General features: G+C 36.2%; 1 protein-coding gene across 8 annotated transcripts in view; it reads right to left on the minus strand.

Moving 5' to 3' along the window:
* PPFIA2 (PTPRF interacting protein alpha 2) overlaps window positions 1-16,121 on the minus strand; it is a 460,535-nt gene that overhangs the window by 6,089 nt on the left and 438,325 nt on the right. For 5 of the 8 annotated variants that reach the window (XM_006083971.3, XM_006083973.3, XM_006083975.3 and 2 more), the window contains 4 exons: window positions 15,675-15,868; window positions 11,470-11,567; window positions 3,497-3,672; window positions 2,601-2,669 (listed from right to left, as the gene is read on the minus strand). In XM_006083971.3, coding sequence (XP_006084033.1) covers window positions 2,601-2,669; window positions 3,497-3,672; window positions 11,470-11,567; window positions 15,675-15,868 — 537 coding nt within the window. The remainder of the gene's footprint in view (window positions 1-2,600; window positions 2,670-3,496; window positions 3,673-11,469; window positions 11,568-15,674; window positions 15,869-16,121) is intronic. The other 3 variants (XM_014451455.2, XM_023749725.1, XM_023749724.1) reach the window with 1 other exon arrangement.

Raw genomic sequence — 16,121 nt, forward strand, 5'->3', positions numbered from 1 at the left:
GCATGGTTGACCCACTAAGTCACTCAGGTGACTTCATTTTAACATAAGGAATGATTGACATTCAGCTCAAATTATCACTGTTATAAATAAGTAACACTATAAGGGATTCTTCATCATAGATTGCGAATTTAATTAAGTGACACACAAGGTCATTGTAATGATATATATCCACTGCTCTCTTAGAATTCTTATTATCAATATCTAAATTTTGTTTAGATTTGGTAGACATTTTACAGTTTGAGAAATGTCTGCTCCTCCTCCTCTGTTTGGTTTTACGTTGACCTAGATCTCCAAATGTTCACTAATGCAGAAAAGAAGCAACGTTTCACAGTTGTGGCTTCTCTGACTTCTTGAGTCTTGGAGAAGTTGTTGCATCAACTCAGATATCCTTCAGTTCTACATAACACTATTTTCCATTGTAGGAATAACAACTCTTATAATGTACTAGAGGCCCATGCAGGAAGTTTGTGCAGGGTAGGGTCCCTAGTGGCTGCCGGCTGCCAGCCAGGGCCTTCCTTCATTCTGCACCGCCCCCTGATGGTCAATGCATATCATAGCAAGCGATCAAACTCCTGGTCAGTGGAACTCCCAAGGGGACACTTTGCATATTAGGCTTTTATATATATAGATGAGTGAAGGGCTCAAAAATAAGCCATACATTTAAGAATTTAAATCATGATATCATGATTCTTGACTTCTGCTCTTTCCACACAGTGTTACTGCAGAAAGTTAATGGGAACAATAAAGCAGCAACATCATGGGGAAAAATCTATGAGATGAGTTTAAAATATATCCTCTCAATTGAAGTCAGAGTCTGTGGAAGCACATGAGTTCTCAAATTATTTGAGTTGAATCTGAATGTGATCAACCCCAGAAACAAGTCCGCTCTGGTTGTGGGCAAGCTGTTTAGTTCATTTGTTTATACTAAAAAACAACAACAAAAAACCAAACCAAAAAAACCCCACAAAAAAACAAAAAGCAACAAACAAAAAGCTAGGACAGAAAATAATAAAAGGTTTGAATGATAACATCATTTGCTGTATCTTTAACAACAATAAGAAGAAGCTGTATGATTTAAAGACAGATAATCACATTCCATTCAGAACTCTCCTCTTGTTACTTTCAGGAAGCAGCTCTATCAATCACCCAGGCTATGTCCCTACCAGACAGCTCCTTCAGGTCAGTCTGCATTTTAGAATGTAGCAACGTGACAGGCCCTTAGTGCTTTTTATTACAATGTTTTTGCAACTTTTAAGCAAGAAGAATGTTGTATTTAAAAGTGTGTACTGGTATATGCACACTATCTTTGATTCAGCAATTAATAATAAGGATTTAAAAGATTATCAACCTACTTATCCAACTAACATCAGTTAAATATTAACTGGCTTAAAAAAATATTACTCATTATCCTGATTGGACAGGAGTATGAATTTATAGAGAGTTAGCTGAGGTCAAGGCTGTAGAGTTTACTGGCCTTCAACCTCCCCACAAAGGTAGTTTGGGTTTTATAATAACAAGATCATCAGCCCTGTCCATTTGGATGTGGAATTATTGCATCACTAGAGTTTTCTGCATTCATTCACAAAACTATTTTAATCAGCTTTTCTTTGTAGCCAAGAAAGAGCTGCATTTTGTGACACACAATTATGCATCTCTTCAAGCTCACGTTTCCTCACTGCTTCCTAAGAGACAGTGTAAAACTCAGGGCTATTAAAGTTCACAGTGACTATCAAGCAGAGTCTGCTAATATCGCTTGTATTTCTTTCTTTTATGTTTATTTAAAAAAAACCCACTTTCTTTTTAATGTATTGATTTGAGAGAGACAGAAAGAGAGAGAGAGAGAGAGAGAGAGAGAGAGAGAGAGAGAGAGAGAGAAATATAAACTTGTTGTCCCACTTATTTATGAATTTATTGGTTTATTGTATGTGCCCTGGCCAGGGATCAAACCTGCCACCTTGACATTTCAGGATGACACTCTAACCAACTGAGCTACCGTGCCAGGTCCCTTGTATTTCTTCCATCTCAGGAGGCTACTTAGATGTTTATTATTTTTCAAATCGTTTAAACATGCATATATAATGTATAGGGATTCTTACACTCAAATCCTACAACTGGTAAAATGTTATTATGTTTTTAAGGAAGACTCAATATTGCTACCTAAAATTATGAAAAGTTCTCCACTTATTCAAAGACGTTCTCTTCATTTTAATATCCTAAAATTTCCTGTGAAGATATACTGATATTTAAGAAATAAGCACATTTCTTATTAAAAGCTAAACTTATTAGGACTGGTGTTATCATTACTTACAATTTTTAAAAACTGTTGCTTAATGTTATTTTGCATTCACAGCTCATGAAAAACAGTCTTGTTTTGAATTACATCTTAGTGTTTCTGCCTGTTGATATGATAACATTTATGAATTCATGAAGTTCTTTCAAAAATAAAATGAGTAATAAAATGTAACATTTAGGAACAATACTGGGTGAAATTCTAGATCCTATCCATGGAGCAAGCATCTGATTAATTTTGGGGTACTATGCCTTGAAGGCCATTTTGCTAGTACTCACAAGATCCTTTTGAATGAGAGATAAGGACTTACTTCATCCAGTCGCCGCTCGGTTCCCAGAGCCAGGAGGTTATTGTATTCCCTTTCAAGAATCTGCCTGGCCTGTTGACATCAAATAACAGTCACCAACACTGACATCACATTGCATTTTAAAAAAATAGAGATTATATTTATCTGAGAAAGTATTCCAAACCCTGTCTCATGTATGGAGTCTTAAATTTTTATTCCTCCATGTCTAAAAGCCATTGTAAATTTAACCTATAAATAAAAGGAGGGCAACTTGCTTTCATTTATGAACAGTAGAGAAATAGCATCATACAAATGTCCTCACTTTGCTACTCTATTGAAATGGAAACTTTTCTATAAACCTTGAAATACATAAAAACAAAATAAAAAGTGAAGTTAGACTGCGGAATTTTGGACAAGTCTAGGCAGGAAGTTCTCAAACCTGGTCAATGATTACCATTGGGAAAACTTTTAGATAAGTAAAATTCTGTGACTTATCCTGATTTATTAGGCCTGTGATACAGGTTGCAGGTTTTATTTTAAAATTTTTAGGAACTCCGGTGATTTAAATAATTATCCAGATTTGGGAATCCATGGCATCCCCAATGCTAAGTGTCTGCATAATTCAGATAAGTAAATAGAAATGACTGCCTCTAAGAGAGGCAGGGGCCGAGGCCATCTGTCCGGGACACTGTTTTGGGGAACCTGGCATTCTGGTGCGAGGTTGGACCACATAACCTCCAAATGACTTCCAGCTTAATTGTATGATTTTGTTTTGGATAGAAATTCAGTAACTTGAAATGGAAGCCCCAGTGACATATTTGAGCTAAATCTCCTTAGGAATCATTAATACCCCGCCAACGTTTCCCCCCTAAAGTTCAGCTTGTTATGATGTAAATGAGGGCACAGCTCAGAGGGCTTGCCTGGGTGTTCTGGGTTGGAATTTGCAGTAACAAAGCTAAGCTGCTGTAGTCAAAGTTCTCGTCCAGGGCTATCAGTGAGCCGTGCACGCCACTCTCAAGGATATTATTTGCATATTCTCGAAGGCCAATTGCTTGGATCCAGCGGATAACTCGATCATTACTCCACACCAACACATCTAGGAAAAGAGGTGCATCATTTTAGGCTGCAATATTTTGCATAATAAACAAAACTACTGGCTGAAATGGGCCACAGTCATCTGGCCAAGTCAGCATTTATGCTGATTTCTTTATCCACTCCCTAATGCACCTGGCTGGACCCCTTAGGTTGCATGTATTTACTGTTCTAACAACTAACCATTTGTACTTTTAATCTAGAAAAAAGTTGTCACTTTAAGAGTTTGTTGTCACTGATAGGAGAGCCCTTCCATCACATGGAACACAATGTCTGTGTTTCTTGTTTTCACTTAGAAGCTCCAAGGGTCTGTCTGAAGTTCAATATTTTTGCCACCAGATGGGGATATTTCTTGATACACAGCTTCAGTAAAGAGCAAAATGAGAACCTAGAAAGGGTCTTCATCCTGTTTTTGAACCACTATGTAAACATTTCAGATAGACTAGGAGATACTTTTGTTTTCACCTGAAGTAATAAATCAGAGACCAAAGCAGCAAGATAAAAGGAGGACCAGCTAAGTTGATACTTCCCTGCTATTTTGGCAATTCATTATTTAAAATCACATACCGATGCAAAAACCAATCACTCAGTCAAATCACAAGCTGATTTTCCTATTAGCTTAAAAAGCAGTATTTTACTGAGGTATGAAACACATTAAATTTTATTTTCAAAACTAAAACCTTTAGGGAAAAATATCATAAATGCCTTTTTTAGACAAAAACATATAAATGTGTATTTTATGATTTTTTCCATTTCTTCCCATTATGAGTTGACAGAATGCTATATAACAACGACTAAAATAGAAAGAATAGAATGTTCCATAGGAAAAAAATGTAAGGAACTTAAGTGGACATTAGAAAAAGGAATGGAAACATTTTCCTAATCCTATAGAAAGACAAATGAAACTCATAAATTATTATTACAGTACAAGTAAGTTTTTCTGTTCATTTTTTCTTTCTAAATGAAATGTACACCTTTTTAGAAAAGTATAAAGGAGATTTTGGAAATTAGTTTTCAACTTCTTATATTTAATTTACCTGCAAAAAGCAAGGTAGTATTTTTTTAAGGGAAGGTGAGAAAGTGTATTTATATACATTTTTCAAAAGCATTACTAGTTTGTCTTAATGCATTCATTTAACCAAGTGAGGTTTTCTTGTGTATAACATTAAAGCCATAAAGTGATGCCTCAGCCCCATAGAGGTTCCCTCATCTCAATTAGGTCAAATTTTTTGTTAATCCTCACCTGGGGATATTTTTTCCCATTTATTTTTAGAAAGAATGGAAGGGAGAGGGAAAGACAGAGAGACACATCAATTGGTTGCCTCCCCCATGTGCCCCAGGGGGGTTGAAGCCTGCAACCTGGGACCCTTCAGTCCAAGGGCCAATGCTATAATCACTGAGCAACTGGCTAGGGCTAGGTTCAAATTTTTAATCATATTTTCCAAATCTCCCATATCTTTACTAACTGATTATATCTATGTGTCTTATGAATTTGTAATATTTTTAGTCTCTCCCACTATGATTACAAAAATATCTACTTCTATGTTTAGATCTGTCTGATTTTGCTTTTCCTATTTTAAGTCTATATATCACATGCATACAAATTTGCCACATCTTCCCTTTTATTATAAAATACCCATTTTATATTTAGTAATGCTTCCTGCCTTAAATTATCTTCTGATATTACAAAAACCACAGCAACTTTACTTAGCGCTTGCTTATTGCCTCTACTTCCGACTTTTCTATGACCTTATATTTATGGTTGGAAAGAGCATATAATTGTTTTAATTTTTCAATGGTCTCTTTAATCAGATTAGTTAATTTCCTTTCACTTCATACTATTGTTCAGATATTTGAGTTTAAAGCTACTATATTTCAATTTGTCTTACCTGTCTTTTGTTCCTTTTCTCTCCTTCCTTGCCTTTTAACAAACTATGTCATTTAAAAATTATTTTATTCTACCACTCATTTAGCTTTTAAAGCCTGTAATATGCATCTTTGATTTATAATCTACTGAAAATCAGTACTTTTATCACTCCTAGATAATGCAAAGAACTTTAATTTAATTCCATGTATTCCCTTCTTGTCTTTTGCATTATAGTTGCTATAATATATATTATTTCTATGTGAAATTCAAATCCCACAGACATTACTATTTATTGCTTTTATTATCATTATTAAAATTTCCCATACATTCCTTCCACTCTCCTTATACTGCCTGTATTTAAAAATGTTCTGTAGGATTAGTTTCTTTTTGCCTTAATAACTCATTCTAATATTTATTTTCTCTTTGGATTTTCTGGTAGTGTAATCTCTCAGATTTTATTTGTCTGAACTTGTATTAATTTTGCCTTTAATATTGATGGGCATACAGTTATAAGCTTTTAGATAAGAAGTTAGCTTTAAGAAAAATTTTAAGGATGTCATTCCATTTTTCTCTGGTGTTATTTTAGTTGTGGAGTCAGACACCTCATGCTGCTCCTTTGAAAGTAATGTGGAGTTTTCTCTGGCAGATTCAAAGGTGTTTTTTTTATTTTTATTATTTTTTTATTTTTGGGGGGTCATGATATTCAGCAGTTTTACTACAATGTATCTAGATATATTCCCTCCTCACCCCCTTTCCTTTGTTACTTGTTTGACATGCATAGGGTATTGTGAATCTGTGGTTTGTTTTCAGTATTTTTTCCCCCAAAATCTCCACCATTATCTTCAAATATTTCGTCTTCCTCATTCTCTCTTATCTCTCTTTCTGGGATTTCAATTATACCTGTACTATATTCCTATGTTCAATTGTCTCTAATGGTCTGTTTTATAGCATTCATTCTTTTGTTTCTTTTCATGTAGGTCTCAGGCCACATGTTTTCAAGTGATGGGTCTTTTTTAAAAATATTTTTTTATTGATTTCAGAGAGGAAGGGAGAGGAAGAGAGATAGAAACGTCAATGATGAGAGAGAATCACTGAAAGGCTGCCTCCTGCACACCCCCTACTAGGGATCGAGCCTGCAACCCAGGCATGTTCCCTTGACCAGAATTGAACCTTGGAAGTTTCCCAGAGGCTCCTTACACTATCTTCATATTTTTGGATTATTTTTTCTTTTTGCTTTTCTGGATGGGTGTTTTTTGCTTTCTCATATTTCAAATCTTTGATTTGATTCTTGGGATCTTTTAGTCTACTGTTGAATTTCTGTATATTATTCATTATTTCAGACAGTGTATACTTAATTTCTGACTGGTCCTTTTCCAATTTTTTTGCATTCTCATTAAGATCCTTGAAGGTCTCACTAAGTTCCTCGGAGGTCTCACTAAGTTCCGCGGAGGTTTTTAGAAGGTTCTTGAGTAACCTTATAACTGTGGTTTTGAACTCTATATCCAGTAGTTTGCTTTCCTCCATTTCTTTCATTTGTGACATTTTTCTTTGTCTCCACATTTTCGCTGCTTCCCTATATTGATAGAGTGGCTTTGTGTGGTAGGTGTTCTGTAGGGCCCAGTGGCTCAGCCTCCCCAATCACCTGAGGTGGACACCCTTTGTGCATCCCTTTGTGGGCTGTGTGCACAGTCTTGTTGTAGTTAAACCTTGATTGCTGTTGGTATCACTGGGAGGAAATGACCTCCAGGCCAATTGGCTGTGAGGATCCACTGTGTCTATAGTGGAAGAACTGCTGTGTTGGAGACACCCTTATGGGGCAGGACTTGCTTCAGTGGGGCTTTGGTGCTCACTGAGTCTGCCTCTTGAGTGTGTCACTTATGGATGTGAGGAGTTGAAATCTGGTATATGACCACTGGGCACACTGGCTCCTGGATCTCCAAGGAGGTGCAAAGTCAGCCACTGCCTGAGGCCACCCAGCAGGAGCTACTGCAAGATCTGCAGATTTCTTCTCTTTGTTTGGGGTTTGAAAGTTTTGGAGCTCTCTGACCCAGCTGCAGTTTGTTAGGTTAGGCTGTGAAAGGACAGGCCATTCATATGCATAAGCTGCTGTGCACAGATAGGGTGGGTTTGTAAATTGGGTGGGGCAGGATCTCAGGGAATCACCAGGGTGGAGCAAACAGCGATGGCTGCCAGTCAGGCATCTCCGCGTCTTTGCATCCCACACCCCCACACAGTAACAATGATCCCTGCGAGCACCTCTGTGAGAAAGCCACCCTCGCTTTCCTACACGATGCCAGACAGTTCAGTTTCTGGGTCCCCAGAGTCTTGCCAGAAACTGGAGTTCAGAGCAGTAGGGAGCTTCTATCTCCCTTCCAATTGAAAAAAACAGTGCACCTATTTGCCAGCCCATTTCGCCCACCTCCGTACCTCAGCTCTTGGTGCCTCTGCACTTCCTACCCAGTCTCAATGCACTTTTTTCTTTCCTTATAGTTGTAGAACTTCCACTCAGCCAGCTTTCCCATGGTTCTGGATGATAGCCATTTTATCTTTTAGTTGTAGTTTTGGTGTGGTTGTGGGAGGCAGCACGTACAAGTGTATACCTTATGCCACCATCTTGGTTCCTCCTCTGGGAAGCTCTTTATCTGTCCTTCAATTCTAAATGATAGCTCTGTTGGGTAGAGTAATTTTTGGTTGTAGGTCCTTGCTTTTCATCACTGAATTTTTTAAATATATTTTATTGATTTTTTTACAGAGAGGAAGGGAGAGGGGTAGAGAGTTAGAAACATTGATGAGAGAGAAACATCGATCAGCTGCCTCCTACACACCTTCCATCAGGGTTGCGCCCACAACCAAGGTACATGCCCTTGACCGGAATTGAACCCGGGATCCCCCAGTCCACAGGATGATGCTCTATCCACTGAGCAAAACCAGCCAGGGCTCACTGAATATGTCTTGCCAATCCTTTCTGGCCTGAAAAGTTTCTGTTGAAAAATAACTTGACAAATTCCTTGTAGGTAATTAACTGTTTTTCTCTTGCTGCTTTTAGGCTTCTTGCTTTGTCTTCAACCACTTGCATTTTAATTATGTGTCTTGGTGTGGGCCTCTTTGTGTTCATCTTGTTTGGGACTCACTGTGCTTGCTAGACTTGTATGTCTATTTCCTTCACCAAGTTAGGGAAGTTTTTCAATCCTTATTTCTTCAAATCTATTTTCAATTTCTTGCTGTCTCTCTTATTCTTCAGTCACTCCTATGATGCGAATGTTGGTAGCCTTGAAGTTATCCCAAAGGCTCCTTTCACTGTCTTTATTTTTGGAATCTTTTTTTTTTCTTTTCTATTCTGATTGGGTGTTTTTTGCTTCCTTATATTTCAAATTGTGGATTTGATTCTTGGCTTCATTTACGCTACTGTTGATTCCTAATACATTATTTTTCATTTTAGTTAGTGTATGCTTCATTTATGACTGGTCCTTTTTTATGATGTTCAGGTTCTTACTAAGTTCATTGAGCATCCTAATAAGCAGTGTTTTGAACTCTGCATCTAATAGATTGCTTGTCCCCATTTTATTTACTACTTTTTCTAGAGTTTTATTCTGTTCTTTCATTTGGGGTATGTTTCTTTGTCTCCTCATTTTCATAGTTTCCCTGTGTTTGTTTCTATGTATTAGGTAGAGATGCAGTGTCTCTCAGGCTTGGTAGAGTGACCTAATGTAGTAGGTGTCCTGCACAGCCCAGTGGCACTACCTCCCAGATCACCCCAGCTGGGTACTTGAGGTGCATTCCCCATGAGGGCTGTGTTCACTCTCCTCTTGTAGTTAAGCCTTGATTGCTGTTGGCAAGTCAATGGGAGGGATTTATTCCCAGGCCAATCAGCTGCAAGGACTGGCTATGACCACTGACCTTTGGCCAGCAAATAGGATGTAAGTTGGTTAGCATTATACTTTGGTTATATTAATCTGCTACTGTTGATAGCAACTGATTAGTTCTAACTCTTGATTACAGCACACTTGCACTTCAAAAGTTGGCCAGGTATGTACAGATGACAGCAATGGTTAGTTGTTTTCACTAAATGCAACATTTTAAAAAACTCACAGGATAATAGTTTTCTCAAGAAAACAACAAAACTGTCCAGTTTTCTTTCTACTAAATGGATTTCTGAATAGGAAGTGTTTGTTTTTTTTTTAGAGCTGGGTTTATATTTTGGTAGTCTAAGAAATATTAAACAGTCACCATTTTTTTCTGCAAATATATCGAGATAGGGTATGTGGTGAAATGGCTGTAACTCATAAGGGCTACCAGGATTATCTCAGAGATAGTAAGACACCCCCCATCCCCACCCAACAGATTTATGGCTTAAAACCAGCAAGAGGCTAGCTCAATCCAACACAGGTGATTAATTCCACCTTGTGGTAACACCTAGCCTCATTATTTGCTCATTTTGCAATACAATTAACATATTGAAAGGCATACTACAGTGATAGGAAGCAGAGACCCCATATAAAGACACAGAATTGCCAACCATGCTCTTCCAAGAAGTCTCCACCCTTTCCCAGAAAATTTCTGAATATTCCTCCCCCTCATTGAATGCCCTACCCCTCGATTAAATGAGCCACAATGAATGAACTAAATCCTACTGGGGGCAGGGGAAAGGCTGTTCTGTCTGTGGAGTAGCCTTCTGTCTATCTCACTGCTTCACTAGTAAGCTCTCTTTCCCTTTGAACTCCACACTGGCTAGCCTTTGAATTCTTTCCTGCGGGAAACCAAGCATCCACAGTGGGTAATGGACCTTTGGGTCCTGGGACCCCTGGAACACCTACATCAATATGTTTAGTCAAAAATTCCATTGCCACAACTGTAGTTAAGAATCATCAAGTACATAAAATAAGCCATTTATTTATAGGGTGAAGACAAATAGGCACTAATTCAAACTTTTCTTCTTCAGAACAGCAATATACCTTTTCTTCCATTTTGTAAATAAAATCCCTTTATAGAAATCTGTTCCTAAGCAAAATTTATGTCCTGACTTTAAATCTTTTTAGAGATCCCCTGGACCTAAACAATAAATGGCCAGAGATCAGAGCTGACTGTTCCTTAGCAACAAATTAAATGTTAGTACATTCTTGATATTCACATGGTCTCTTCACTTTTGAAAGCTGTTTATTAAGGTCAAGGTTAATTAACACTTCAGATAATAACAGAGGTCTCCTAGTCACAGTCAAGAGTTATTCCTGTAAATGTCATCACATCAGTTACAGGAAATAGGGGCTATTTATAATCTCACTCACAGCTACTTATCATAGGAAGTTGTCTGTGTTTAATCTTAGTGAATTATGGAAGTTTATTTTTTCTCAGAGCTACACTCTAAACAGCAACTGTCATATACTAATACAATATTTGATGTAGGACTAAATGGGTAATTCTTCTTCTTTATATCTATCTTTATATGAATATTCCATGTGGTGAGACAAAGCATAATAAAATCTACTAGGAAAATATACTTCAGAAAGAAAACTAGAAAGTGGTATCCCTTAAATTCAAATGACAGAAACCAGAGATTCACTACAAGAAATACATTATATACCATATTTCTCTGAATCATAATGAGAATGTTCTATTAAAAGTTTAACAAAAATATCTATATGGAGGCACCTTTAGAAAAACAGAATGTATAATTAATAAGTTCAGAGGAATAAATTTCAATTTAAAAGATCATTTGAGATATTTATCAAATGAGATATTTGCCTTGCAAAGAGATGATATTCTTTCCTGTATTTTAATCAGAAAAGTAATAAAAAAGAAATAATGATGACACAATTCTAGCCAAACACTTAGGTTACTTAATGATCATTGTAAAACACACAGCATTTTAGGTTAATAAAAGTGAAAGCTAACCACCTTCCCCCCAAAAGGCATCTGATATGAAAGAAAGTATATTACCTTTTATTTCATGTTGGCTTGCTTCTCGTCTTCTTTCCAGCTCTTTTCTGTCGTAATTCAACCTTTTTAAGCACATAATCCCATACTGTAAACTTGTTCTGTTATTTTTTAAAGTAAAAAACATGTTAAATATACTCAGCAGATGAAGAATGTTCCTTGATTAAGCAGAGACAACACTGTGCACTACTTTTAGGGCAACTGGTTAATACATTGCATCTGTAATTAAATTCTTTAGTATTGCAGGAAAATAAAATTATAGTTATCTAAGTAAGCACACAGTGTTTCTAAAGAGAAAAAAATACTTGCAAAACGAGAAAAGTATAGTCTTGAAAATAATTATGGATTATGTCATTTATTCATTTGCTTTTGTCTTCCATTAGGCTATTTTGACAAGTGAACATTTCATTCTTTTGAAAATAATTTAAAGAGTCATTATTATGGAACAGGAAGGAATATATGTGAAATTTATACTCTCCTTTAAAGCTACTAGTAATGAGGACAGTAATATAAATATATGAATAAGTGAAGTAATAAGATAACCAATACTAAGATGATCAGCCACCAACTCTAAGTGATACAGAAATATGTGAAAGGAACAAATCAGCAGACATTGGAACTCTGGAAAGGAAGAGCAGAAACTTGACTGATCCTTAGGATCAGGTGTAAAAAAAGGGTTATTAAAGAAAATGGAGCATCATGACCATGGGGCTGCAGATGAAAGTTTAAATGCCTGGTGATACTGAGGTACACTATCTGGGATTAAAATCCGTGGTAGGAAGTCAAGAGAAATAATATTATATAGAGACAGGGGAGTTCTATTAAGAAAAGCTTTGCATTCATTGTAAGTGTGGAATACAGAAAGAAAAGCAATGAAAATTTCTGGTTTAAGGAAGAATAATCTGGTAGCAAAATAGAAGATGAGGAAAACCTAGGGGACAAGGAACTCAATTAGGGTGTCAGGGCTGCTAAAATAATGGTCATAATAAGGACAGTTGCCACGGGCATGAACAGTGAACCCAGAAACCAGAAATGTCTAGAGAGAAGAAAGGAGGAGGTTTGGAAATATCAGATATTAAGGATGTGGAAGAGTGTACTAAAAAAAGAATCTTCAAGCTTCAAGAGGAAAGAACATTGATCATTAGTGATCTCTTAGGTGTTTAGAAAGACACATAAATTTATACATACACATTGGCCAGGTTACTCCTAAGTGTTAGATGCAGTCCTAAGCCCTGCACTTTAATAAAGACAATGTGGAGCTCAAAATACTTCACAATTAGAGGAAAATGAAAAGAAATCTGCATTGAGTGAGTGTTACAGGCTGAATTATGTTTCCCCAAATTCATGTTTAAGTCCTAACACCAGTAGTACTTCAGAATGTATTTGGAGATAGAGTCTTAAATGAGGTAATTAAGTTAAAACACAGTCTTTAGAGTAAGCCTTATTCCAGTCTGACTGATGTCTTCATAGGAAGAGAGAATTTGGACACACAGACGGGAGCTATGCAGGTGCACACTCAGAGCAGAGACAGCGTGAGGACACAGAAGAAGGTGGCCATCTGCAATGCAAGGGGAAACCAATCCTGCGGGCACCTTGATCCCAGATTTTATGATTCCAGAATTGTGAGAAAATAAATATCTGTTGTTTAAGCCACCCAGCCTGTGGTATTTTGTTATGGCAGCCCTAGCAAATTAACTCAGCGGGATCCCATAAAATGTTGGTATAATAAACATCATAGGCATTGGGCTGCTTGAGGTTAAATCAATGAATCTTGGCAAGTTTCTGGCAAGTTTTTATATGTAATATAAAGTTGTGCTATAAAGACGATATATCTTATTAAAACAGTGTCTGTCAGGCTTCCATCCATCATGACATGCAGTATGCAGTTAGGTACTACCGGCTGTACGTCAGACCTAAGCACAGAATAAAGATGAAGCTTGCGTATTTCCTGGAACAAACAAGAACCTTGCCATTTAAGTAATTTTTATTTTTTTAAGAAGAAAACTTGATTATTATAATAATTATTTCTACTATAATAATAAAGTGATTAAAAGTAGATCTGGTGAAGAATGGGAAGAAATATAAGTGTGTCATCAAAAATTCTAGTGTGCAAGGGGCTAATGCAACTATGCAAAATTTGAGGGCCTAAATGCTCAGTGACAGGGAACTCATTATCTCACAATGTGTATGCTATAGGGCAACTGAGAGTCATACAAAGTTTCTATTTAACACAAAGCACTCATCTTAGTATCTACACCTGTTTGAACTAGAAAAGTGCATGTTCAACAGAACAAATATTATTCTCCCATCACATAAGTATATTAAAGCATAGAGAACTTATCTGAAGTCTTCCCATATCCAAGTTAAATATCTTTAATTTCTTCAACCTTTCCACCAGACTTTTATAACTTTATCAAGAACAATTTAATGTATATAAATTAATACAATTTGTATTGTCATCTCACCATATGGTAGGACTACTATTATGCCTGCCAGTAAATACAATCTAAATATGCCCTGGTGAGTCATTAACCCAAACTGAGGTATTTGTGTCAACTACAAGTCACATATCTTTCTCACTTGAAATATTTTTAAATCAAGGATTTTCCATCCAATATTTTAATGGTTTTTAAAAACTATGTTATGGCCCTTGCGGGTAGCTCAGTTAGTAAAGCTTCATCCCATATGCCAAGGCTGCAGGATTGATCCCTGGTATGGGCACATACAAGAATCAACCAATGAATGCATAAATAAGTGGAACAATAAATATCTTTCTCTTTCTCTCTCAAATCAATAAATAGAAAAGTGTTATATTTATCTGTACCTCATTTAATCCAACAGTGTTAATAACTCTATTAAGATTCAAAGTATTTGCATATCTTTGATTAAAGAGTCCCAATTATTATCTTTTTATACTACTTGATGTCATCACATATGATATTAAGATTTTGTTTTTAGCCGAAACCGGTTTGGCTCAGTGGATAGAGCGTCGGCCTGCGGACTGAAAGGTCCCAGGTTCGATTCCGGTCAAGGGCATGTACCTGGGTTGCGGGCACATCCCCAGTGGGAGATGTGCAGGAGGCAGCTGGTCGATGTTTCTCTCTCATCGATGTTTCTAACTCTCTATCTCTCTCCCTTCCTCTCTGTAAAAAATCAATAAAATATATTAAAAAAAAAAAGATTTTGTTTTTAAAGAGAGAGGAAGGGAGAGAGAAAAATGAGAAACATCCATGCAAGATAGAAACATTTATCAGTTGCACCCTGACTGGGGATTGAACCCCTAACTTAGCTATGTTTCTTGATCAGGAATCAAAACTGAAACCTTTCTGGGCTATGGGATTACACTCCAACCAACTGAGCCACCTGGGCAGGGCTACAAATCTGATTTTATATCATTTTTCTTTTAGTCCCTAGTTTACTGTTGGACAGGATGTGACCAAATAGTTCTCCAAGCTGAATTCATCTATATTTATTAATTTACCATCATAATCAACCATACATAAGACAATTACAATCTAACTGACAATTTTTCACATAAACCTGCAAAGATATCAAGCTGCAGCATAACATTTATGACATGGTATTATAGCAAGCCTATTTTTACTGCCTCGATGGCAAACAACTTGAAAAAGAAATTGCATTTTATTCATCTGTGTCCTTACAGCTGTCTCACAATCCATTCAGGATTTTTCCCCTGAAAATTAATGTAAAAATAAGTAAAAGCACTAAAAGACTTATACAAAAGCAAAAACACAAAGTGTTTTTTACAGCAGAATTTCTTCTCAAATTTTTTTCTAGTATATACCTAAGTTATGTAATTTATAACCACATATATTTATAGTTAAAACTAAATTAATTTTATTCTTTATAAAGAATTTTATAATAGAAAAACATACATAGATAAAATCACAAACACGGGATTTCCAAAGATAAAGAAAAAAAACTATGCTGTATGAAAATTTTACGAATGTATAGTTTTATAAGCTTTGGGCACATAACATGCACACAGTGGGACATTAGATAGGCCCTGTAATTTGCTGCATGAAAATATTTTGTCAACTAGATGTTCACAGAATAGCAAATAATCTTTATTTCCTAAATATCTATTTTTGATTTAGTTACATCTCTTTTTGATTTAAGCAGTGATGCGCTGCTTAAATATGTACATTATTCATTGTTTTACTTTAATGACTCTGGAAGAAACCTACCGATGGAAACTATCCACCATTTTTAAATGGACACGGAGATCCTTTTTTGTTAGATGATCTAACATTCTTGCATCTACCAAGCACTCCATAAAGTAACTTCTGTATTGAGGTAACCCCAGGCTGGGAAGCCATTCATTTCCAATCCACTCGTGGTTCATATCTCCATATGCCAGGGTCTGTAGGAAAACCGGACACTAGAATTGTTTTATAGCAGTCAAGTTTCTCAGCCAATAAAATGAGATGGTAATTGGGGGTATTGTCTACCATTATAACTGATATTTAATTACTATGATATATGGAAACATGGCAGAAATAATATTTAACCTCTAAGATGTGATTTACTTTGGTACAAAGTGGAACTCTGTGTACATGTATCAAGGTACTTGCCTATAGAAAATGATGTTTTTCATTTTGTATTCTCAAAAGGAATTACATTTTATACAAATG

Source organism: Myotis lucifugus, unplaced genomic scaffold (genome assembly GCF_000147115.1).
Source record: "Myotis lucifugus unplaced genomic scaffold, Myoluc2.0 scaffold_9, whole genome shotgun sequence".
NCBI classification, from domain to species: domain Eukaryota; kingdom Metazoa; phylum Chordata; class Mammalia; order Chiroptera; family Vespertilionidae; genus Myotis; species Myotis lucifugus.